Consider the following 26742-nt stretch of genomic DNA (forward strand, 5'->3'; position numbering starts at 1 on the left):
CTCTCGATGCCTTGGCAGGGCAGCCAACATCCTGAAGGACCCTTCCCACCCTGGACACAATCTGTTCCACCTGCTGCCCTCTGGCAGACGGTACAGGTCTTTCAAAACTCGCACAAACAGACTCAGAGACAGCTTCTACCCCATAGCCATACGTGAACTTAACAATGCAAAATAAGAAATAACACTCACATTCAACTGAATGGTTCTACCTCAGCTGCTATTGTTATTTATCTGTAATTTTTTTAAATATGTATATATTTTTACCTTTTCTTCTATATTTAAAATTGCTCTTGTGAATCGCACCGTGGGATTGACTTTTAAATTTTGTTGTACCATGTGCAATGACAATAAAAAGATTCATTCATTCATCCTCCTGCACTCCAAGGAATAGAGATCCAGCCCACTCAACCTCTCCCTACAGCTCACACCCTCTAGTCCTGGCAACATCCTCGTAAATCTTTTCTGAACCCTTTCAAGGTTGACAATATATTTCCTATAACATGGTGTGCAGAACTGAACCCAATATTCTAAATGCGGTCTCATTAACGTCTTATACAACATTGGAAGACCATTTCAAATTTTGTTGTGCATTGTTCAGTGATTAAATTATAAGCAGGTTAGACAACATCCAATACAGTATATCTGGATTCAAAACGAGTTACATAATGCTCAATCTAGTTTAATTCAAAGTTTAGTTTAAAGATACAACTTGGAAACATGTCCTTCAGCCCACTGAGTCCACACCAACCACTGACCACTTGTTACATAGAAAATAGGTGCAGGTGGAGGCCATTCGGCCCTTTGAGCCAGCGCTGCCATTCATTGTGAACATGGCTGATTCACTAATACTTATTCTGTGTTATCAGTGATAGCGCCCCCTCCCTTGGATGCCACTGATCCCCATCACTGGCTGACGGGCCAGGAGAGGCAAATCTCCAGCATTATTGGTAACTGCTGGGTCCAATTAGCTGATATTGGTTTGGCCACATGGACCTTGTCAACCTCCTCTCTATAAAACCCAGACATTCCAAGAGGAAGGGGGTAGGGTTACCTGTATGTGCACTACAGGTGGAAACTGGGGGAGATGCTGGTGAGACTGTGCCGCAGACAACTAATGGCTAATTACTGGCTAAGCCTTAAGGGTCATGGAGAGAACCACCCAACAAAACAGGTAGCACAGGAGTGTTGGGAGAGAGGGGTGGCTCAGTCTGGAAGCTTCGGCTGGGTTGGAGGAGTTGTGGCAAGGGACATGGGAGTAGAGGACAAAGAGTTCTGCCCAGCAGTATTGTGGCCATCTGTGCCAATATGGTTATTGAACATCCCAAAAGTTGATCTGGAGATATGGGAAGCAAAAAGGAGGGAAAAAAATTTGGACCTAAAAACAGAATACCATAACCATATATATAATAGATACAGGGAACACCTCTTAATCTTTACAGATGGATCAAAGGACCCAGTAGTTGAAACAACAGGGGCAGCTGTGGTAGTGCAAGGGATGAATGTTGAGATTTGCAAAAGAACAAATAACTATTTGGCAGTATATACAGTGGAACTGTACGCTGTTTTGATGGCAGTTCGGTGGATGGAACAGGTGCAACCATGTAAAGTAGTAATATGTAGCGACTCATTATCTGCAATCCAGAGTATTGGGTCTGGTGCATCCCATAGGCGGCCTGACTTAGTTTATGAAATCCTGCTACTATTAAGCCAAGTAAGGAGGGGCAGTGACGTGACTTTGTTGTGGGTCCCAGCACACATTGGTGTTCTAGGGAATGAAAAGGTGGATAAATTGGCAAAGGAGGCTGTAAAAAAAATAAACATAGAGGTAAACTTACAACTATCCAAATCTGAAGGAAAACACATTGTGTGGAAGAAAATAAATCAGGAGTGGCAACAATACTGGGAACAGGAGACAAAGGGGAGACACCTCTATTTGCTACAAAACAGAGTGGGCATTACAGCAAGAAGAGGGGGGGACAGGAGGGAACAGGTAGTATTAACAAGATTGAGGATAAGACACACCCACATGAACAGCACATTAAAAATATTGGGAAAACACCCTACTGGGCTGTGTGAGGAATGCCATCAGCCAGAAACAGTTCAGCTTGCCCTAGTTGCATGTAGGAGATATGAGACAGAAAGAGGATTTATGATAATTGAAATGAGGAAAATTGGATTGACAGAAATATCAGTAAAGAACATTCTAGAGTGTGGAGGGAAAGGAAAAGAAATAAAGTTGTTTGATTTCTTGAGGACCTCTGGGGTTATAAAAAGGATCTAATATAAAGACATGAGTACTGTGGAATGAAGCCAGAAGGTGGCAGCAATGCAACATTGTGGATGCCGGCTGCCGTAAAACTCCAAATAAGAAGAAGAACAAAGGGGTAGGTCTCCCTGCAGGCTGGGTTTCGGTCATAGTTTTGAGGAAGACTGAGCCACTAGAACAAACCTGAGACCACTAGAACAAACCTGAGATCACTAGTGCCACTGTCTGGTCAAGACTGGACTGCCAGGAAGAAGCCCCTAACAGCCAGCACCTCTACAGAGGTTAGCCTGTGTGTTTGGCTGGGAAAAGCCTGAGACAATAGTGTCTTCCCCTGCCCAGGGACTATGAAGAACCATGCCCATGCATTGAGGCAAAGACTGGGCCACTAGGATAATCCAGAACTGTCTCTTGAAGCCCCAAATGCTGAGCTGCCAGGATATGTCGGGGACCACCAGTGCCTTCTTTCAAGGGAAGGGTGAACTGCAGGGAGAAGCTTGAGATTGCTGCGCTTCCTCCTTTGAAGACCAAGACTGGGCTGCCGGGACAAGCCTGGGATCAACAGCATCACTGCACATGCCCTGAAAGTGAGGGACAGCACCCTGATGCAGTTCTGAACTTTTTACTATTGTGAATAAAATATATACACAAGTTCTTCCTACTGTGATTGTTGGTGTGGTCACTGTCAAAATTGGTATAATCCCAGATGCCACATATACCACTTTCACATCCACAGCTTACACACTAGAGGCAATTTACACAGACAAATAAACTACAAACCCACGTATCTATGGGATGTGGGAGAAACCCAGATGAAACATCTGCAGTCACAGAGAGAACATGTAAACTCTACACAGATAACAGCCACAAGCTCTACTAGCTATGCCACCCTCTCCTCTGTGCCTCCTTTGTATGTGCTTGCCTGCAGGTGATACAGTGCCCAGTATATATTTTCTTTCAAAGCTTGTTGCTTGTCATCTTTCAATGCACAATCCGCAATGCTCAACAAACGTGTTTCTGTGATAGTTCTTATCCTTTGGCAGGAAGATGCAATAATATGTGAACGGCTCAATAAATGAGCAGGTAGAATCTATAGGAAACTTCCACGTTTCTAAAACTTACCAATTAATACCCAACCATTGAACCTTCTTATCCAACCTTCCATGAGGAACCTTGTCAAAGGCCTTACTGAAGTCCATATACACAACATCCACTGCGTTACCCTCATCAATTTCCCGTGTGACATCTTCAAAAAATTCAAGAAGATTAGTCAAACATGACCTTCCAGGCACAAATCCATGTTGACTGTTCCTAATCAGAGTTCTTATCCTTTGGCAGGAAGATGCAATAATATGTGAACGGCTCAATAAATGAGCGGGCAGAATCTACAGGAAACTTCCACGTTTCTAAAAAACAACTATATCATAACACTCTGGTTGTTCTAAATTGTTTGTGTCACTTTGCATTTGGTAAAAAGACACTGCACCGCTCTTCTTGGATGACTAATCCTTGTTATCAGTAAAAATTGAGTTATATATTAGAGTCACAGAGTGATACAGTGTGGAAACCGGCCCTTCGGTCCAACATGCACACACCAGCCAACATGTCCCAGCTACACTAGTCCCACCTGTCAGCATTTGGTCCATATCCCTCCAAACTTGTCCTATCCATGTACCTGTCTTACTGTTTCTTAAACATTGGGATAGTCCCAGCCTCAACTACCTCCTCTGGCAGATTGTTCCATAAACCCACCACCCTTTGTGTGAAAAAGTTACCCCTCAGATTCCCATTAAATCTTTTCCCCTTCATCTTGAACCTTCCTCTGGTCCTCGATTCCCCCACTCTGGGCAAGAGACTCTGTGCATCTACCCGATTTATTCCTCTCATGATTCAGATACAGCGCTGAAATAGGCCCTTTGGCCCACCGAGTCTGCGCCGACTAGCGATTCCCCCACACATCAACGCTATCTGTACACACTAGGAACCATCTTGGGGAACGTCTGCTAACCAACAGCCGTCCGTTTAATTCACTTTTTTTTGTAGTTTTAGTGAGTCCTGTGCTTTGTGGGAGAGATAGACTTTTTAATGTGGGGGTAGGGGGTAACAATATTTCTAGGTCCCTACCTGGTCGGTGAGGCAGCTTTTTCTCCGGGCTGCCCCGTCGACCTGTCCTCGTGGCCTACCAGCAGGCGTGGAGCGCCGTTTCCTGGCAGGGACCGCCCAGCACCTCGGCTTCGGTGGCAACACAGCGCTGGAGTGCTATCGCGGAGCGGAGCGGGCGATGCCTTGCCTGGGTCGCCGCGCTGGATCGACGCGCTGGAGCTCCGGTGAGCTGTGACCGTCGAGTTCATCACCTCCGGGCTGCGGGTCTGCAGAGCGGAGCGGGCGGTGCCAACTTCAACATCGGGAGCCTGGGAGCTCCAAACTGGCGCGGCCTTATATAATATAATAATAATATATATAAGCCTTGTCGGCTTCAGAAGCCGCGGTCTCCAGTAAGGAAGCGGCCGTTCCAGGTGGCCCAGCCGCTGAGAGGACTCTCCCGACGCCGGGGCAACAGCACCCGGCCAGAATGGCCAGGAACATCGGGCCTCCGTAGAGGCAATAGCGGAGGCCTCAATGGGCCTGACTTTGGGAGAACTGGGGATGGGGACTGGACTCTGTGCCTTCCCTCACAGTGGTAACCATTGTGGGGGGGATGATTTTTTGTGTGTAAGTGAATATTTTAGTTTGTGTCCAAGATGGCTGTCAGAAGGGAGAGTGTACGCTGGCGCGGTTTAGCTGCCGCTGCTCTCTCTTCACATTGTGTTTTTGATTTTTTGTCTTTGGGTCGAATTCTGTCTTTAATTTGTGTATTGGTGATGTCTTTATTATTTATTTTACTCCGATTATATGTTTTTTTACTCTTGTTAATTTCTGTAAGGTGTCCTTGAGACTTTTGAAAGGCGCCCACAAATAACATTTATTATTATTATTATTATTATTAGGAACAATTTACAAATAAACCAATTAACCTACAAATCTGAATGCCTCTGGAGTTTGGGAGGAAACCGGAGAACCCGGAAAAATCCCACGTCACCGTGCCGCCCATATTTGCTGACATTTCAGGAATTTCAAAGGGCCTTTCGGATACCTGAGAAATGCACTTTGAGCAAGATGTTAAAATCCTCGTGGAGAGAAATGAAATTCATTCAATTTCATACCTTCTTTTCCCCAGCTTCTGATGTTTTAATAAAGCACTTTCAAAAAGCAGAACTGTTGCAATGCAGGGAGCAAATAGGAGATTTTGCTTGAAGGATGCTCCTAGCAAAATAGCAGTTCATTTCTTTGGGAGCATTCAAAGGATGGAAACAAGGGCCCTTCAAGCCCAACTGATCCACTGGTCCTCCCCCCCCCCCCCCCCCCCCCCCCCCCCCATCTAAGCTAGTCCTATTTACTCGTATTTGGTCCACATCCCTTTAAACCGCTCCTAATTATGTATCTGTCCGAATACCTTTTCAGTGTTGTCATTGTACCTACCTCAACTACTTCCTCTGGAGGGTTGTTCCATGTAGCCTCTACACTCTGTGTGGAAAAAGGTTGCTCCTTAGGTTCCTCTCTCATCTTAAACGTATACTCTCTAATTCTTAATTTCCTAAAATCCTAATTTCCTAAATTCTTAAAAGACTCTGTGATTTCACCCTATCTATTCCACTCATGATTGTATTCACCACTGTAAGATCATTCCTCAGCCTCAACCTCTCCCTATAGCCCAGGTTCTTGAGTCCAGGCAACATCCTTGTAAATCATCTCTACACAGTGAGTCTTTAGGAATGATTCACCTGCTATTTCCTGAAATAACCACGCATGCATTTGTGTCTTTATGAAACAGCTTTAACATCTCACACACAGGAAAGCATACACAGCATTTTCTTATGACTGCATCAGCCTATATATTGTCTTGAACGCCAAGCAGATGTCCCAACAGTAGTATGTTGGTTGCGAGTTAGATATCAGTGAGGGAGGCTTCACAGTTTGAGGCAAACCTCCCATAGTAATTTGACGAAGGGTCCAGGCCCGAAATGTCACCATCCTTTTTCTCAAGAGATGCTGCCTGACCTGCTAAATTACTCCAGCACTTTGTGTGCACCTCTCATTATACTACCTGTACACCAGCATGTTTGTTCAAGGGATTCAGATCGTCATAAGATCACAAATAGGAGCAAATTTGGGCTATTGGCTCCATTGAGTCTGCTTCATTATTCGATCATGGCTGATTTACTTTCCCCTCTATACTCCAATCTCATACCCTCACCCCATAATCTCCCCTGGATATCTTGCTGCTTTTCAGCCATAGCCATGCATTCAGTTTGCCTCTCACTCCTGGTCATGTGCACCCTCTCTCACCTTTAACCTGAGTAATCGAGATTAAAGTGACAGGCAGTGTGGACAGGTAGTGCAGGTCAGGTTCACTGTTTGGCAGAGGGACAATGAAATCAAGGGACACAAAAGATAGACACAAAAAGCTGGAGTAACTCAGCGGGTCAGACATCATCTCCGGAGAAAATGAATAGCTGACGTTTCGGGTCAAACCCTTCTTCAGACCCTTTTACAGTATTCTTTGAGTTTGCAGACAGCCCCATGCCCAAATGCCAAGATCACGTCTTCATTCGCATCTCAACCAAAGGCTGGTGACCCCACTAACTTCCACGAATACCCCACTTCCCACTTAAGGGTGGCAATCACTTCTGCATAACGCAACACCCCACCGGCTAACATTCAGACATTGTTACCGGTTCCGAGCGTCCTGCTACTGACAGGATGCATGGTATACGGTTGTCGACAACGAGGGAGAAAAATTGGCAGGGCACAATCTCCGGACCCGACTGCGAATTACAATGGAGACACAAGAGACTGCAGGCACTGGTATCTTGAGCAAAACAGAACAGACTACAGGAGGAACTCAGCGGACCAGTGTAGGGGTACATTAGCGGACAGAAGAAGGGTCCCGAGCCGAAACATCTTCTATCCATCCCCTCACAGATGCTGCCTGACCCACTGCGTTCCTCTAGCAGTATGGTGTTCTATTGCGCTGTGAATTAAAATGCTTTAGAATAACATGCAGGTTGGATAGAACTCCTTGAAATAAAAAGGAACCGAAGGGTTCGGAATCCGAAACGTCGCCTATTCCCTTTCTCCAGAGTTGCTGCCTGTCCCGCTGAGGTATTCCAGCATTATGTGCCCATCTTCGGTGCAATCCAGTGCAGTCCCTTCCTACACAGATGCTGGTCGATACCGTTTGAAGAAGAGGACTCGCGACCCGAAATGTCACCGATCCAATGTCTCCAGAAATGCTGCCCGACACGCTGAGTACTACTCCAATCTTATCTTTAGCATCAACATCCAGCTGATTCACACGTATATCGACCTGGGAGAGGATGGAAAGTGGACGAGGAAGGGCGAGGGGGGGGGGGGGGGGGGGGGTTGCAGATGTAGGGGAAAGGAACGAGGTGTCCCAATAACAGTGGTCACTCACCCAGTACGTTCCCAATCAGAGCAACGATGAACACAACAATGTAAGCGGCGATCAAGACCCACTCGTATTCCTTCGGGTACAAGTACTCCCTCCACAGATAACGGATGAACTCCTGGTCGTAGTCGGTGTTGGGATCCAGGGCTGGGCTGCCGGTGGATTCGTTGGTCAGGAACAGACCCACCGCAGTCCCCCCGCTCTGCATCTCTCTCTCCGGTCCCTCCATCCCCCACAGCCCGGGGAACCGTCCAGCCCGCTTCACCGGCAAGATGCTTGTGACTCGGGAGGAATAAAGATCAGCCCGAAGGTGACTGAGCTTAAGCCAACTCCTACCCTCTCTTCTTCCAAGCCAGCCTCCGAAACTTTGCCCTTGGAGTATTTGCAGGGCACTCGCCCCAGTCTCTCTCCCCCCGTGAGTCTCTCGCAGCTGCAGACACTCTCCGCAGGCGCCGCTTCCACCGAACGACTCAGGCTCCCAAACCCCCCACTTCAGAATTTAACAAAAAAAATAAATATATATTTTTTTAATCCGAGCTGTTGGAAGCGGGGTGCACATCGGAGACCTGCCTTTGTCACTCCATATTTTAGTTATTGCCTGAGATGGTGTGTGGGGAAGTGCGGCGGGTATCCACAGGCATGGAGCGAAAGACATGCATTCACGGGAGGAATCTGCATCTCTTAGATTCAGGTGCACTTACACACGGAGAAGAGGCGTAACGCATTCACGCAAAGGCTTGCAAATTCACAAGTGGCACGGAGTGTACCTGGGAGACATGCACATGCTTATATACAGTACACTGGGAACATGCACATCTGCATATATACACTGGGAAAGTGCACTCTTGCATATATACCTGGGGGCATGCACACGCATATATACCGGGGAGCATGCACTCCTGCATATACAGTATACTTGGGGGCATGCAGTTTCATATACAGTGCATTTAGAAAGTATTCAGACGCCTTCTCTTTTTCCACAATTTGTTATGTTACAGCCTTATTTTAAAATGGATTATATTCATTTTTTTAATCATCAATCTACACACAATACCCCAGAATGAAAAAGCGAAGCAGGTGTTTAGAAATCTTTGCAAAGTAATTAAAAATAAATAACTGAACTATCACATTTACATAAGTGTTCAGACCCTTTGCTATGGCACTCAAATTGTCCGTGGACCTCCAAGACAGGATTGTGTCGAGACACACAAGGGTATAAAACAATCTCTGCGGCATTGCAGGTCCCGAAGAGCACAGTGGTCTCCGCACTTCTTAAATGGTAGAACTTTGGAAGAACTTTGGAGCTGGCCGAACAGCTAAACTGAGCAATCCGGGGAGAAGGGCTTTGGTCAGGGAGGTGACCAAGAACCCGATGGTCACTCTGACAGAGCTCCAGAGTTCCTCTGTGGAGATGGGGGAACCTTCCAGAAGGACCACTATATAGAAACATAGAAATTAGGTGCAGGAGTAGGCCATTCGGCCCTTCGAGCCTGCACCGCCATTCAATATGATCATGGCTGATCATCCAACTCAGTATCCCGTACCTGCCTTCTCTCCATACCCCCTGATCCACTTAGCCACAAGGGCCACATCTAACTCCCTCTTAAATATAGCCAATGAACTGGCCTCAACTACCCTCTGTGGCAGAGAGTTCCAGAGATTCACCACTCTCTGTGTGAAAAAAGTTCTTCTCCTATCTGTCGGGGAGGATTTAAACTAATGTGGCAGGGGGATGGGTACAAGAGCAGAGAGGCAGGGGGGTGTAAAATAAGGGTAGAAGAAAGAGGTAGCAAGGTGAAAAGTAAAAGTGGCAGGCAGACAAAACCAGGGCAAAAATCAAAAAGGGCCACTTCTCAACATAATTGTATAAGGGGTAAGAGAGTTGTAAAAACAAGCCTGAAGGCTTTGTGTCTCAATGCAAGGAGTATTCGTAATAAGGTGGATGAGTTGAACATGCAGATAGCCATTAATGATTATGATATAGTTGGGATCACGGAGACATGGCTCCAGGGTGACCAAGGCTGGGAGCTGAACATCCAGGGATATTCAATATTCAGGAGGGATAGAGAGAAAGGAAAAGGAGGTGGGGTAGTGTTGCTGGTTAGAGAGGAGATTAACGCAATGGAAAGGAAGGACATTAGTTTGGAGGATGTGGAATCAGTATGGGTAGAGCTGCGAAATACTAAGGGGCAGAAAATGCTGGTGGGTGTTGTGTACAGGCCACCTAACAGTAGTAGTGAAGTTGGAGATGGTATCAAACAGGAAATTAGAAATGCGTGCGACAAAGGCAAAGAAGTTATAATGGGTGACTTCAATCTACATATAGATTGGGTGAATCAAATTAGCAGGGGTGCTGTGGAAGAGGATTTCTTGGAATGTATGCGGGATAGTTATCTAAATCAACATGTAGAGGAACCAACGAGAGAGCTGGCTATTTTAGACTGGGTATTGAGTAATGAGGAAGGGTTAGTTAGTAGTCTTGTTGTGCGTGGCCCCTTGGGCAAGAGTGACCATAATATGGTTGAGTTCTTCATTAGGATGGAGAGTGACATTGTTAATTCAGAAACAATGGTTTTGAACTTAAAGAAAGGTAACTTTGAGGGTATGAGACGTGAATTGGCCAAGATTGACTGGCAATTAATTCTAAAAGGGTTGACGGTGGATATGCAATGGAAGACATTTAAAGACTGCATGGATGAACTACAAAAAATTTTCATCCCAGTTTGGCAAAATAATAAATCAGGGAAGGTAGTGCATCCGTGGATAACAAGGGAAATCAGGGATAGTATCAAAGCGAAGGATGATGCGTACAAATTAGCCAGAAAAAGAGAAATTCAGAGACCAGCAGAGGAGGACGAAAGGGCTTAATTAGGAAAGGAAAAATGGATTATGAAAGAAAACTGGCAGGGAACATAAAAACTGACTGCAAAGGTTTTTATAGATATGTGAAAAGAAATAGATTAGTTAAAACAAATGTAGGTCCCTTGCAGTCAGAAACAGGTGAGTTGATCATGGGGAACAAGGATATGGCGGACCAATTGAATAACTACTTTGGTTTCATCTTCACAAAGGAAGACATAAATAATCTGCCGGAAATAGCAGGGGCCCGCGGGTGAAAGGAGTTGGAGGAATTGAGTGAAATCCAGGTTAGTCGGGAAGTGGTGTTGGGTAAATTGAATGGATTAAAGGCCGATAAATCCCCAGGGCCAGATAGGCTGCAGCTCAGAGTACTTAAGGAAGTAGCTCCAGAAAAAAGTGGATGCATTAGTAATAATCTTTCAAAACTCTTTAGATTCTGGAGTAGTTCCAGAGGATTGGCGGGTAGCAAATGTAACCCCATTTTTAAGAAGGGAGGGAGTGAGAAAACGGGGAATTACAGACCAGTTAGTCTAACATCGGTAGTGGGGAAACTGCTAGAGTCAGTTATTAAAGATGGGATAGCAGCACATTTGGAAAGTGGTGAAATCATTGGACAAAGTCAGCATGGATTTATGAAAGGTAAATCATGTCTGACGAATCTTATAGAATTTTTCGAGGATGTAACTAGTAGCATGGATAGGGAGAACCAGTGGATGTGGTGTATCTGGACTTCCAGAAGGCTTTCGACAAGGTCCCACATAAGAGATTAGTATACAAACTTAAAGCACATGGCATTGGGGGTTCAGTATTGATGTAGATAGAGAACTGGCTGGCAAACAGGAAGCAAAGAGTAGGAGTAAACGAGTCCTTTTCACAATGGCAGGCAGTGACTAGTGGGGTACCGCAAGGCTCAGTGCTGGGACCCCAGCTATTTACAATATATATTAATGATCTGGATGAGGGAATTAAAGGCAATATCTCCAAGTTTGCGGATGACACTAAGCTGGGGAGCTGTGTTAGCTGTGAGGAGGATGCTAGGAGACTGCAAGGTGACTTGGATAGGCTGGGTGAGTGGGCAAATGTTTGGCAGATGCAGTATAATGTGGATAAATGTGAGGTTATCCATTTTGGTGGCAAAAACAGGAAAGCAGACTATTATCTAAATGGTGGCCGATTGGGAAAGGGGGAGATGCAGCGAGACCTGGGTGTCATGGTACACCAGTCATTAAAGGTAGGCATGCAGGTGCAGCAGGCAGTAAAGAAAGCGAATGGTATGTTAGCTTTCATAGCAAAAGGATTTGAGTATAGGAGCAGGGAGGTTCTACTGCAGTTGTACAGGTCTGGGTGAGACCACACCTGGAGTATTGCGTACAGTTTTGGTCCCCAAATCTGAGGAAGGACATTATTGCCATAGAGGGAGTGCAGCGAAGGTTCACCAGACTGATTCCTGGGATGTCAGGACTGTCTTATGAAGAAAGACTGGATAGACTTGGTTTATACTCTCTAGAATTCAGGAGATTGAGAGGGGATCTTATAGAAACTTACAAAATTCTTAAGGGGTTGGACAGGCTAGATGCAGGAAGATTGTTCCCGATGTTGGGGAAGTCCAGGACAAGGGGTCACAGCTTAAGGATAAGGGGGAAATCCTTTAAAACCGAGATGAGGAGAACTTTTTTCATACAGAGAGTGGTGAATCTCTGGAACTCTCTGCCACAGAGGGTAGTTGAGGCCAGTTCATTGGCTATATTTAAGAGGGAGTTAGATGTGGCCCTTGTGGCCAAGGGGATCAGAGGGTATGGAGAGAAGGCAGGTACGGAATACTGAGTTGGATGATCAGCCATGATCATATTGAATGGCGGTGCAGGCTCGAAGGGCCGAATGGCCTACTCCTGCACCTAATTTCTATGTTTCTATGTTTCTATCTGCAGCATTCCACCAATGGTAGAGTGGCCAGATGGAAGCCACTACTCAGTAAAAGGCACATGACAGCCCACTTGGAGTTTGCCAAAAGGCACCTAAAGGTCTCTCAGACCATGAGAAACACAAGACCAAGATTGAACTCATTGGCCTGAATGCCAAGCGTCACGTCTGGAGGAAACCAGGCACCGCTCATCACAATAGACAATAGGCAATAGACAATAGGTGCAGGAGTAGGCCATTCGGCCCTCGAGCCAGCACCGCCATTCAATGTGAGCATGGCTGATCATCCACAATCAGTATCCCGTTCCTGCCTTCTCCCCATTCCGCCATCATCTGGCCAATATCATACCTACGGTGAAGCATGGTGCTGGCAGCATCATGCCGTGGGGATGTTTTTCAGCGGCAGGAACTTGTCATGCTTGAGGGAAAGATGAACGGAGCAAAGTACATAGAGATCCTTGATGAAAACCTGTTCCAGAGCGTTCTGGACCTCAGACAGTGGAGGTTCACCTTCCAATAGGACAACAACCCTAAGCACAAAGCCAAGACAACACAAGAGTGGCTTTGTGACAAGTCTGTGAATGTCCTTGAGTGACCCAGACAGAGCCCGGACTTGAACCTGATCGAACATCTCTGAGGGACCTGAAAATAGCTGTGCATCGATGTTCCTAATTCAACCTGACAGAGCTTGAGAGGATCTGCAGAGAAGAATGGGAGAAATTACCCAAATACAGGTGTTCCAAGCTTGTAGCATCATACCCAAGAAGACTTGAGACTGTATTCACTGCAAAACGTGCCTCAAAAAAGTACTGAGTAAAGGGTCTGAATACTTGTGTAAATGTGATATTTCAGTTATTTCTTTCTAATTACTTTGCAAAACTTTCTAAATACTTGTTTTTGCTTTTTATTGTGGGGTATTGTGTGTAGATTGATGATAAAAAAAATTTTTTTAATCCATTTTAGAATAAGGCTGTAACATAACAAAATGTGGAAAAAGTGAAGGGATCTGAATACGTTCTGAATACACTGTATACACTGCAAGCATGCACTCTTGCATTAATGCCCAGGGAGCATACACTCTTGCATAAAAACACTGCGAGTATGCACTCTTGCATAGATACACTGGGAGCATGCACTCATGCATATAAATACTGCAAGCATGCCCCCTTGAATATATATATGTGTGTGATTCTTCAGTAAGTGTCTACTTTGAAGTTTCTAGAATCCCGATTATAAACCTTAAGTTTTTGCAACTTTGAATGTTGTTTCACATAGATGAATATCTCTACGCTGGGAAAAATATGGTTGGCGCAATCTTAATTTAATTCATTTTTTCCTCTACTTTTTCCAGGTTGCCCATTGCATTCAGTCATATCCGTCGCATTTTTATAAACAACATTGTAAAATATAATTGATTTAAGAATATAAAATCAAATTTTTATCGGTCTTTCAAATTATAGTATCTTCTTCAAATAAACTACCAAAAAAAAACTTTTTTCAGTATAATGCATTGAGTTTAAACCTTCGTAACAGTTTACTGCTGAAAAAAGTGGTGATTTTCAGCAAGAATGGTAACCGTCACATAACCTTTCACCAACTTCCTCTAAAACAATATTAACTTCAGATGAATGGGCAGAAGCATCCTGTTCATTTATCAATTACAATTATGGCAATTGTTATATTATTTGAGACATTATGAGCATAAAATATTCATGTGACGGACATGATTCAGCGCGATGGGGATGATCAAGTTCGGGAGTGTCACGTGACAGAGATGACCAAAGGGTGATTTTCAGTAACTGTCGACTTTGGTGTCCCGCTACTTTGATGCTGTATATAAGGAAAATCCATAATTCTATCCCATTTCTTCTTTTCTATATTGTTAATAAACATAATCCTCATAAATAAAGATGAAATCTTAAATGTGTTTTATTTTATTTTTTCCCGGCCCGATGTTCGATCCCAATGTTTGATGCCCCCCACGCGCCCACGGAAAACCGCCTGTCTCGATGGTTACTTGTGAAATTTCAAGTTGGCATATTTATTTAATGGGGGATCTATCTGAAATGAAAATACTTTTAAACGGGCATCAAACATCGGTAAAAACATTAGAAAATAACACTTTATTCATTTAAGGTTTAATCTTTATTTATGAGGATTATGTTTATTAACAATATACAAAAAGAAGAAATGGGATAGAATTACGGATGTTCCTTATATTCAGCATCAAAGTAGCGGGACACCAAAGTACACACTTACTGAAGAATCACCCATACACATGGGAAATGCACTTTTGCATACATACCTGGTGGCATGTTCTCTTGTATATATTCCCTGGGAGCTTGGACTCTTGCATATTTTGGGAGCATGCATACTTACATATACTGAGGGTGTTAATCCTGGTTAAAACAGAGCAGCCATAGCACCAACATTTTGTAATGACTCAGGTATTGTTTGGCTATTTTGGTCAAGTCTGACGTGCTATGCAGAAATAAGACAAGCTTCTGAATGGTGCCAGTAAGTCTTGGGCCCAGATCAGTGTTGCATATTCAATTTACAGAATGAATGGGATTTCAGCAGAGGACCTCCAAGGAAGTGTGAAATGCATGAAGATGATTGGATTACTGCAAACCAAGTGTACATATTGTAAATAATGTTGCTAGACAGTTACCCTGTTGTTTGTTGATTGGTTAAAGTGTTGAGCCCCTGGCAGGTTTGTTTGGATTCCAGGGTAAATGTTGCATTAATCGAGTTAAGTTAGCTTCTTCCAGAATGATACTGTATAGTATATAAGGGTTTTTCTTTTCTTTTTCTTTTCTTTGTTTTTGTATGGCTTTGTAAATATTTGATTAGTGTATAAATGAAAATAATTTGGTGTACATATAGCTGCTGGTGTACATATGGTGTACATATAGCTGCTACATTTGTATCAAGTAATTACAAGCAGTTGAACAAGGGGTGGGAATTAATAAGCTTTGGCTTCTTCCAGCTCCTTTTCAGACACATACGATTTCATTTATTTATAGATATTGCTTATGACACTTTATAAATATTCTTGTTTTGTTTTTTGGTATGCTGTCTCACACTTGCTTTTTATTCTTTTATTCTGTTCTAAATAAATATTTAATTAAATAAAAAATAAAGAAATGTGGGGGAGGGATTCTGTTATTGATCTGTGTAACTGTCAATGATGTATTGTTGTAATTAAAATGTTTGATTGGATTGTAAATAGATCACCCCTCTGTAGTTCAGCCCCTCAATGTTCGGGGACCTATAAAAGGCAGCCCCCATGAGGTCCTTTGTAGATCTTCTGGAAGAGCGCTTGGGACTGCATGACCTTTTGGAGTGTCACTTTGAACTAGAACTAGACTGGGGGAAGCTTAGAAGAGCTTATTTACAGGGGCATGCATTCTTGCTTCTATGTCCAGGTGACATGCACACTTGCATGGGACCGTTTAAGGTTAAACTGTGTTTAATGAAAAAAAAACATTGGCGAGGACACATTTAGAGTATTGTGTTCAGTTGTGGTCACCCTGTTGTAGGAAAGATGTTATTAAGTAGAAGGAGTGCAGAGAAGATTTAAGATGATGTTGCCATGTCTCAAGGGCCTGAGCTATATGGAAAGGTTGATCAGGCTAGGACTTTATCCCTTGTAGCACAGGAGGGTGAGGGGTGATCTTATAGGGGTGTATAAGATCATGCGAGGAACAGACTGGGTAAATGAACATTGTCTTTTACCCAGAGTAGGGGAATCAAGAAGCAGAGGACATATGTTTAAGGTGAGAAGAAAATGATTTAAAAGGAACCTGAGGAGCAACCTTTTACACAAAGGGTGGTAGGTAGATGGACCGAGCTGTCAGAGGAGGTAGTCAAGGCAGCTACTATCACACATTTGGACAGGTACATGGATAGGATAGGTTTAGAGGGTGTGGTAGTGTCTCCTAGATGTCACTCTGATCCTCATCATTGGCTGACAGGAGAGACCAATCCTCAGCATCATTGGTAGCAGCTGGGTCCAATTAGCTAACATCAGATTGGCCACCTGAACCTTGTCAGCCTACTCCTTATACAACCCAGGCCTTCCTAACCAGGGGGCAACAGGTGGAAGAGTGGGGATTTAAATTCTCTATAGAGAAGACAAAGACAATGGTTTTCACAAGGAAGAAAATTAAAGAGGATGTCCAGTTAAAACTATACGGCAACAATTTGGAAAGAGTAAAAGATTTCCATTTCCTGGGAGTCTACTTTGACTCCAGATTAACATGGAGGGTCCACATTACAAAAATAATTGGAAAATGCAAAAAAGCCATCAATGTAATGAGATGCTTGGCAGGTTTAGAGTGGGGAGCAGATATATTATCGCTTAAACATATCTATGTATCACTGATCAGATATATCAGAAAAGAACATTCTAGAGTATGGAGGGGAAGGAAAAGGAGTAAATTTGTTGTTTAATTTCTTGAGGGCCTCTGGCCCTTATAAAAAGGATATAAAGTAAAGACATGAGGACTGCGGAGTGAAGCCAGAAGGCGGCAGCAATGCAACATTGTGGATGCCGGCTGCCGTAAAACTCCAAAGAAGAAGAAGAAGAAGAAGAAGAACCAGGGGACAACTATTGGGTTCTTCCTGAACTGTTTATTGAGCTTGCTTTTCTTCAGAAAAAAGATAAGCGTGAGGTGACTCCAAGAATAGTGGAATATCTTAATTCAATCAGTGAGAGCACTTTGATTGTTTTTACAGATGGATCTAAAGATCCTGTTAGTGGGAGAGCTGGGTTTGGAATGTATGTGGAGCAGCTTGGGTTGAAGATTAGCCGGCGCATTTCTGATGGAAGCTCTGTTCTCACGACTGAATTAATGGCAATTCAATGGGCTCTATGGTGGATTGAGGAAGCCAGTTTTAGAGAAGTCATTATCTGTTCTGATTCTGCAGCTGCTCTTGAAACTTTAAGAGTAGGGAAATCTAAAGCTCGTCCTGACATTCTAAATGAAATCTTGAGTGTGTTTTCTAGAATTGGGTTTGCATGTAACATCACTTTTCGCTGGGTTCCCTGGCATGCTGGGGTGAGGGGGAATGAGCAGGTGGACCTCATAGCAAAGGAGAGTTTAAGAAGAGAAATAGATATCCATGTATCATTGGGAAGAGTGGAACTGAGAGAAATAATTAAAGTGGGCTTAACAAAAGAATGGCAGAGAGGATGGGAAATGAAAGTCAGGGGTAGACACTACTTTTCTATACAATCTGAAGTTAGGAAAATATGTTTCTGTACATCTCTGTCCCGTAGGGACTCAGTTAAACTGTGTAGATTGAGGTTGGGACACTGTGGGTTAAATTACTATTTGTGCATTGTAGGGAAACATGTTTCTGGCTTGTGTGAATGTGGGAGTAATGAGACAGTTAAGCATGTTTTCCTAGAATGTAAAAAGTACAGGGTAGAAAGAAAAGTATTGATTGTTAGACTGACGCGTCTTGGAGTTGAGGCTTTTTCTGTTTCATCTTTGTTTGGACACAGTGAGAAACATCAACTGATATCCAGGGCTGTTCTTCAATTCCTGCAAGTTACAGGACTGTATGTAAGAATTTAGTTCAAACTTTGACCTGTGGAGGGCAGTAATACGCTTAGCAGCGTCTACACTGCTGGAATCCTATAAGAAGAAGAAGAACCAGGGGCAAGGAGGTTGTCTTGTCACAGGTTTGAGGGTCATTGGGACAAACTTACTACCATCACCACTTGTGTGGTCAAGACTGAGCAGTTGGGAAGTAGTTAGACAGTCAACGTCTCTATTGAATCAGAGACTCAGTGGCTGGGGCAAGCCTGAGATGCCAGTGCCCTTTCCTGCCCACGGACAATGAAGGACTGCAGCCATGCTCTGAGACAAACACTGAACCAACAGGATAATCTACAGACTGCTAGCGCTGCCTCTACAATGATTGATCACCCCTGAAGAACATAGTAATTATTTGCCGATTCTGGGATACCCTACTCCTGAAGCCTTAGTGGAGGGGGTAACATGGAAAAAGTGACAGAGAAGAGACTATCTTTGCTGCTCTTATTAAATCCTTCCGGGGACCAGTGGAACTGATACAGAAATTGAAAGTGAAATCAAAAGAAGAAGAGGAGTTTAAGGCTTGGATCCCTCCAGATTACCTTAGGGACATGCCTATTTGGAAGCCTGGTTTTCCTCAGTTCTATGGGAAAGGGTAGAAAATGGTTGGACCAGACCAGTGTTATGTCTGTGGAGAGATAGGGCATTGGAGCAGAGCTTGCCCCACAATAGATCAAAGAGGAGGAAGGGGTTGAAGGAAAGGGCCATGAGGTCCAAGAAGTCGGAGGATCCCATGGGGGATATAGGGATACTTGGGACCCTGAAGATCAAAGGAGAGGATGCTGGCTAGAGGATCTGGGGGCGGGAGGCCAGACACCTTTCTTGCAGGTGAATCCATTTTTATAGTCCTGATCTGCCAGCCAGTCCAGAGTGTGGACAAAGTAACCTGACCCCTGCCTCAGAAAACCGAAATGAAATCTGAGCAGATAGAACATACCCTCCGCATAACACTGGGATGATCTAAGGGAAATAGTAACAAACACTATTCAGAATTAGAACGAGAGAAACCCTTTGCAAGTACCTGGAAGGAAGTTGTAAAGAGAAGGTAGCAATTCTAAGGAACTGCTTTAATTGTGTCAAATCGTGATCAAGAACAGCCACTGATAGAAAGGAGCAAACAATTAATAAAGATACCAAGAAAGAGACAAAGTAGCTGGTTTCAGAAGACAAAGAAATAAATTCAAAGGAACTTAGATTGGCACTAGGGAAAGAAAGAAAGGAATCTATTGTGCAGGAGGTGTAGGAGTGAGGAATAGGAGCAATTGTAAACTTGTTTAATAACTTCTTGTTGAGGTGTTGTGCCTTCAGGACAGTACTGCTCATTACCTGGGGAGTGAGGTAAAAGGGCATGTGGACCCTCAAGAACGGGCAGAAGACACAGCTCAGGTAGGATGTGTAACCATCATTTCCATCCAGGTTGCTTCTTAGAGACAGAGACAAACAGAAAGGAAGGAGTGATATTGTCCCATCCTTTAACCATATAACCATATAACAATTACAGCACGGAAACAGGCCATCTCGATCCATGCCGAACACGTATTCTCCCCTAGTCCCATACACCTGCGCTCAGACCATAACACGCCATTCCTTTCCCGTCCATATAACTATCCAATTTATTTTTAAATGATAAAAATTAACCTGCCTCCACCACCTTCACTGGAAGCTCATTCCACACAGACACCACTCTCTGAGTAAAGAAGTCCCCCCTCATTCAAGATTCAAGATAGATTTAATTGTCACGTGTGCCTGATAGCACAGTGAAATGAATTTCCATACAGCCATACAATAAAAATCAACAGGACACAACACACTATAGGGTTTGACATAAAACATCCCCACACAGCAGAATCAAAGTTTCCCACTGTTTGGGAAGGCACCAAAGTCAGTCTCTTCCTCCACTATTCCCCGTGGTCAGGGCCTCCCCAAGCCCTCCGCAGTTGCCGCTACGGGCGGCTGATTGTCCAGGACCGCATGCCGGGGTGTTGTAAGTCCGACGTCGGGGCTGCGGGACGTCCTCAGCGGCGTGGACACAGAGTCGGCCCCCTCCTACCGGAGTCGGCGGCTTCCAAAGTCCGTAGGCCGCGCCGGGTGGAGACTGCTGCTGGCGACCCTTTGCAAGGCGCCCCAGGATTCCACGATGTTGTTAAGCTCCGCCCGCGTTGGAAGCTCTCCGCACCAGAGCTCCACGATGTTGGAACAACGGCCCAACGCTCCGGAGCTCCAAACGGCGACCCAGGTAGGTATCGCCCGCTCCGCGGTGACTCCAACGCTGTGCCGCCGCTGTAGCAGCCCTGGTCCGGTTCCCAGTCCCCGGCAGGAAAGGCCGCTCCGATCCAGCTGGTATCGGTTAAAGTTTCCCCCTAAAACAGACTTTGGACTAACTGGAAAAAAAAGAAGATAGAAATGACAGACAGGCTGTAGGTAGAGGCTGCTGCCAGTGCAGCGCCCCTAAACTTCAGTCCCTTCATTCTCATGTCATGTCCCCTTGTTTGAATCTTCCCTACTCTCAGTGGGAAAAGCTTATCCACGTCAACTCTGTCTATCCCTCTCATCATTTTAAAAACCTCTATCAAGTCCCCCCTTAACCTTCTGCGCTCCAAAGAATAAAGCCCTAACTTGTTCAACCTTTCTCTCTAACTTAGTTGCTGAAACCCAGGCAACATTCTAGTAAATCTCCTCTGTACTCTCTCTATTTTGTTGACATCCTTCCTATAATTAGGCGACCAAAATTGTACACCATACTCCAGAATTGGCCTCACCAAAGTCTTGTACAACTTTAACATTACATCCCAACTTCTATACTCAATGCTCTGATTTATAAAGGCCAGCACACCAAAAGCTTTCTTTACCATCCTATCTACATGAGATTCAACTTTCAGGGAACTGTGCACAGTTATTCCCAGATCCCTCTGTTCACCTGCATTCTTCAATTCCCTACTATTTACCATGTACGTCCTATTTTCATTTGTCCTGCCAAGATGTAGCACCTCACACTTATCAGCATTAAACTCCATCTGCCATCTTTCAGCCCACTCTTCCAACTGGCATAAATCTCTCTGTAGACTTTGAAAATCTACTTCATTATCCACAACCCCACCTATCTTAGTATCATCTGCATACTTACTAATCCAATTTACCACACCATCATCCAGATCATTGATGTACATGACAAACAACAGTGGACCCAACACAGATCCCTGTGGCACCCCACTAGTCACTGGCCTCCAACCTGACAAACAACCATCCACCATTACTCTCTGGCATCTCCCATTCAGCCACTGTTGAATCCATCTTGCTACTCCACCATTAATACCCAACCATTGAACCTTCTTAACCAACCTTCCGTGAGGAACCTTGTCAAAGGCCTTACTGAAGTCCATATAGACAACATCCACTGCTTTACCCTCATCAATTTACCAAGTAATCTCTTCAAAAAATTCAAGAAGATTAGTCAAACATGACCTTCCAGGCACAAATCCACGTTGACTGTTCCTAATCAGACCCTGTTTATCCAGATGCTTATATATTATCTCTAAGTATCCTTTCCATTAATTTTCCCACCACTGACGTCAAACTAACAGGCCTATAATTGCTAGGATAATTGCTATTAACGTCCACCATCTGGGAAAGGCCAACAGACAAAGAAGGCTGCTCCTTGGTATACCTATTCCTACAAATTTAAAATGAGGATCTACATCATTACACATACCCTAGTGCCCAACCGTACCAACATAACATTATATTTGACACCAGTGAAAAGGAAGAACAAAGTCTCAAGAATTTAAAGAAATATAGACAGCTTCTAGAGACCATTGAGGCAGCTCCAACTTAAAAGAATTAAAGAAGAAAACCAGGGAAATCTGGACCGAACCCAGCTGAAATTCATATGAGGAACCTTCGGAAATCGCTATGTGACTGCGGAGATAAGTGACTACATGTTGGTGTTGATCATAGTATGGGAAAGATTGTATCACAGAATAGTAATAGTATACAGAGAGAGGTCTTTTGTTGATACTGAATGACAGGAATGCATGGGAAATCATCAGTGAAGCATGGAGTGTAACTTACTTCATCCCAAGTTCTCTTAGAAATTATAGGTTCAGCTATGGATCATTATAGAGGGATTGACAACATGGATGGAGGGGATTTACACCCACGAAAACTCAGGAGGTGAAGACTCATCAGACGGGAATCATGAAGCTACGCTCACGAAAGCTCGGGAAGCTTGATGAGATTCTGAGAAGATACATCATCTTGTTGTTAGTTTGATAATTTAACAGTCATTAATGTACCTTGGGTTATCATAAATGATGGTTATCATATATATCATAAATGGGACAAATGTTAATCCTGGCTAAAACAGAGCAGCCATTGCACCAACATTTAGTAAAGGACTCGTGTATTGTTAGGCCATTTTGGTCAAGTCTGATGTACCTTGCAGAAATAAGACAAGCTTTTGTATGGTGCCAGTAAGTCTAGGGCCCAGATCAGTGTTGCATATTCGATTGACAGTATGAATGGGATTTCTGCTGAGGACCTCCAAGAAATTGTGAAATGCATGAAGATGATTGGATTACTACAAACTAAGTGTACATATTGTAAACAATGTTGCTAGACAGTTACCCCAGCTGTTTGGTGATTGGTTAAGGTGTTGAGCCCCTGGCAGGTTTGTTTGGATTCCAGGGTAAATGGTGCATTAATCGAGTTACGTTAGCTTCTTCCAGAAACTTCTCCTGCAACAATATAAGGGGGATTCTGTTATTGGTCTGTGTAACTGTCAATAATGTATTGTTGTCATTAATATATTTGATTGGATTGTAAATAGACTACCCCTCTGTAGTTCAGCCCCTCGATGTTTGGGGACATATAAAAGGCAGCCCCCATGAGGTCCTTTGTTGCTCTTCTGGAAGAGCACTAGTGACTGCGTGACCTTTTGCAGTGTCCTTTTGAACTAGAACTAGACTGTGGGGAAGCTTAGAAGAGCTTATTTACAGGGGCATGCATTCTTGCTTGTATATCCGGGTGACATGCACACTTGCCTGGGACAGTTTAAGGCTAAACTGTGTTTAATAAAAAAAAAACATTGGCGAGGCCACATTTAGAGTATTGTGTTCAGTTGTGGTCACCCTGTTGTAGGAAAGATGTTATTAAGTGGAAGGGGTACAGAGAAGATTTAAGATGATGTTGCCAAGACTCAAGGGCCTGAGCTATATGAAAAGGTTGATCAGGCTAGGACTTTATCCCTTGTAGCACAGGAGGGGGAGGGGTGATCTTATAGGGGTGTATAAGATCACGAGAGGTACAGACTGGGTAAATGAACGGAGACTTTTACCCAGAGTAGGGGAATCGGGAAGTAGAGGACATATGTTTAAGGTAAGGGGGGGGAGGGGGGTGGGGGAGAATTAATAGGAACCTGAGAAGCAACCTTTTTACACAAAGGGTGGTAGGCAGTGGCGGACTGGCCAGGGTGTCAGCTTGCCCGATGGCAAGTGGGCCCCTGATGAAGTGGGCCCCCTTTATCTCCTGGCAACCAATATTTTTAGACCCAGTCCGCCACTGGTGGTAGGTATATGGACCGAGCTGCCAGAGGAGGTAGTCAAGGCTACTATCACACATTTGGACAGGTACATGGATAGGATAGGTTTAGAGGGTGTGATAGTGGCCCCCTGACTTGGATGTCACTCTGATCCCCATCATTGGCTGACAAGAGAGGCCAATCCTTGCAGGTACCTGGAAGGAAGTTGTAAAGAGAAGGTAGCAATTTTAAGGAACTGCCTTAATTGTGTCAAATCGTGATCAAGAACAGCCACTGATAGAAAGGAGCAAAAAATTAATAAAGATACCAGGAAAGAGACAAAGTAGCTGGTGTCAGAAGACAAAGAAAAAAATTCAAAGGAACTTAGATTGGCACTCGGGAAAGAAAGAAAATAATCTATTGCGCAGGAGGTGTAGGAATGAGGAATAGGAGCAATTGTAAACTTGTTTAATAACTTTTTGTGGAGTTGTGCCTTCAGGACAGCACTGCCTATAACACACCATTACCTGGGGAGTGAGGTAAAAGTGCATGTGGACCCTCAAGAACGGGCAGAAGACACAGCTCAGGTAGGATGTGTAGTCATCATTTACATCCAGGTAGCTCCCCAGAGACAGAAACAAACAGAAAGGAAGAAGTGATATTGTCCCGTCCCTTTAACATCTACCATCTGGGAAAGACCAACGACAACGAAGGTTGCTCCTCGGTATTCCTATTCCTACAGATTTAAAAGAAGATCTACATAATTTACACATACCCTAGTGCCGAACCATACCAACATGAAGAAGGGTTTCGGCCCGAAACGTTGCCTATTTCCTTCGCTCCATAGATGCTGCTGCACCCACTGAGTTTCTCCAGCTTTTTTGTGTAACCTTCGATTCTCCAGCATCTGCAGTTCCCTCTTAAACACCAACATAACATCATATTTGACACCAGTGAAAAGGAAGAACAAAGTCTCAAGAATTTAAAGAAATATAGACAGCCTCTCGAGACCATTGAGGCAGGCTCCAACTTAAAATAATTAACCATATAACCATATAACAATTACAGCACGGAAACAGGACATCTCGGCCCTACAAGTCCGCGCCGAACAACTTTTTTCCCTTAGTCCCACCTGCCTGCACTCATACCATAACCCTCCATTCTCTTCTCATCCATATGCCTATCCAATTTATTTTTAAATTATACCAACGAACCTGCCGCCACCACTTCCACTGGAAGCTCATTCCACACCGCTACCACTCTCTGAGTAAAGAAGTTCCCCCTCATATTACCCCTAAACTTCGTCCCTTAATTCTGAAGTCATGTCCTTTTGTTTGAATCTTCCCTATTCTCAAAGGGAAAAGTTTGTCCACATCAACTCTGTCTATCCCTTTCATCATTTTAAAGCCCTCTATCAAGTCCCCCCCTTAACCTTCTGCGCTCCAGAGAATAAAGACCTAACTTATTCAACCTATCTCTGTAACTTAGTTGTTGAAACCCAGGCAACATTCTAGTAAATCTCCTCCGTACTCTCTCTATTTTTTGTTGACATCCTTCCTATAATTGGGCGACCAAAATTGTACACCATACTCCAGATTTGGTCTCACCAATGCCTTGTACAATTTTAACATTACATCCCAGCTTCTATACTCAATGCTCTGATTTATAAAGGCTAGCATACCAAAAGCTTTCTTTACCACCCTATCTATATGAGATTCCACCTTCAAGGAACTCTGCACGGTTATTCCCAGATCCCACTGTTCAACTGTATTCTTCAATTCCCTACCATTTACCATGTATGCCCTATTTTGATTTGTCCTGCCAAGGTGTAGCACCTCACATTTATCAGCATTAAACTCCATCTGCCATCTTTCAGCCCATTTTTCCAAATGGCCTAAATCACTCTGTTGACTTTGGAAATCCTCTTCATTATCCACAACACCCCCTATCTTGGTATCATCTGCATACTTACTAATCCAATTTACCACCCCTTCATCCAGATCATTGATGTACATGACAAACAACAAAGGACCCAACACAGATCCCTGAGGCACCCCACTAGTCACCTGCCCCCAACCCGATAAACAGCCATCCACCATTACCCTCTGGCTTCTCCCATTCAGCCACTGTTGAATCCATCTTGCTATTCCTGCATTTATACCCAACAGTTTAACCTTCTTAACCAACCTTCCATGAGGAACCTTGTCAAAGGCCTTACTAAAGTCCATATAGACAACATCCACTGCTTTACCCTCGTCAATTTCCCTAGTAACCTCTTCAAAAAATTCAAGAAGATTAGTCAAACATGACCTTCCAGGCACAAATCCATGTTGACTGTTCCTAATGCTCTGTTTATCCAGATGCTTATATATATTATCTCTAAGTATCTTTTCCGTTAATTTGCCCACCACTGAAGTCAAACTAACAGGTCTATAATTGCTAGGTTTACTCTTAGAAACCTTTTTAAACAATGGAACAACATGCGCAGTACGCCAATCCTCGGGGACTATTCCCGTTTCTAATGACATTTGAAATATTTCTGTCATGGCCCCGGCTATTTCTACACTAACTTCCCTCAATGTTCTAGGGAATATCCTGTCAGGACCTGGAGACTTATCCACTTTTATATTTTTCAAGTGTCAGTACTTCTTTTACTTTGAAACTCATAGTATCCATAGCTACTCTACTCGTTTCCCTTACCTCACATAATTCAATATCCTTCTCCTTGGTGAATATCGAAGAAAAGAAATTGTTCAATATCTCCCCCATCTCTTTTGGCTCTGTGCCTAAATTTCAGCTGTTAGGAATAAATTGACAAATTCTAAATTAGTTCTTTAAAATTGTGTGGTGATGCATTGGAAGGACTTTGAAATTTGAGATTTGGAAATGGTTTATGGGATATTGCTTAAATGTATTTGAAATTTGAGAATTAACCTGGTATATTTTATTGTCTAACCCCCAGACAGATAGCCAGAGATTGGAAAGATTGGTAAGTCATGAAGGAAAGAACAGAACTTGGCAGAGGTCCGATATTGTAGAGCATAAATGAATATTCAGAGAACATGAGAGA

The 26742-nt window shown here is 43.7% G+C and overlaps 1 protein-coding gene across 1 annotated transcript in view; it reads right to left on the reverse strand.

Annotated features, from left to right (window-relative positions):
* Positions 1 to 8169, reverse strand: part of hcrtr2 (hypocretin (orexin) receptor 2) — a 60648-nt gene extending 52479 nt beyond the window's left edge. The window contains exon 1 of the mRNA XM_055635223.1: positions 7779 to 8169. Within this exon, the coding sequence (XP_055491198.1) occupies positions 7779 to 8001 (223 nt within the window). The 5' untranslated portion in view covers positions 8002 to 8169. The remainder of the gene's footprint in view (positions 1 to 7778) is intronic.
* Between the last annotated feature and the right edge of the window lie 18573 nt (positions 8170 to 26742).

Source organism: Leucoraja erinacea, chromosome 5, assembly GCF_028641065.1.
Source record: "Leucoraja erinacea ecotype New England chromosome 5, Leri_hhj_1, whole genome shotgun sequence".
Classification (NCBI taxonomy): domain Eukaryota; kingdom Metazoa; phylum Chordata; class Chondrichthyes; order Rajiformes; family Rajidae; genus Leucoraja; species Leucoraja erinaceus.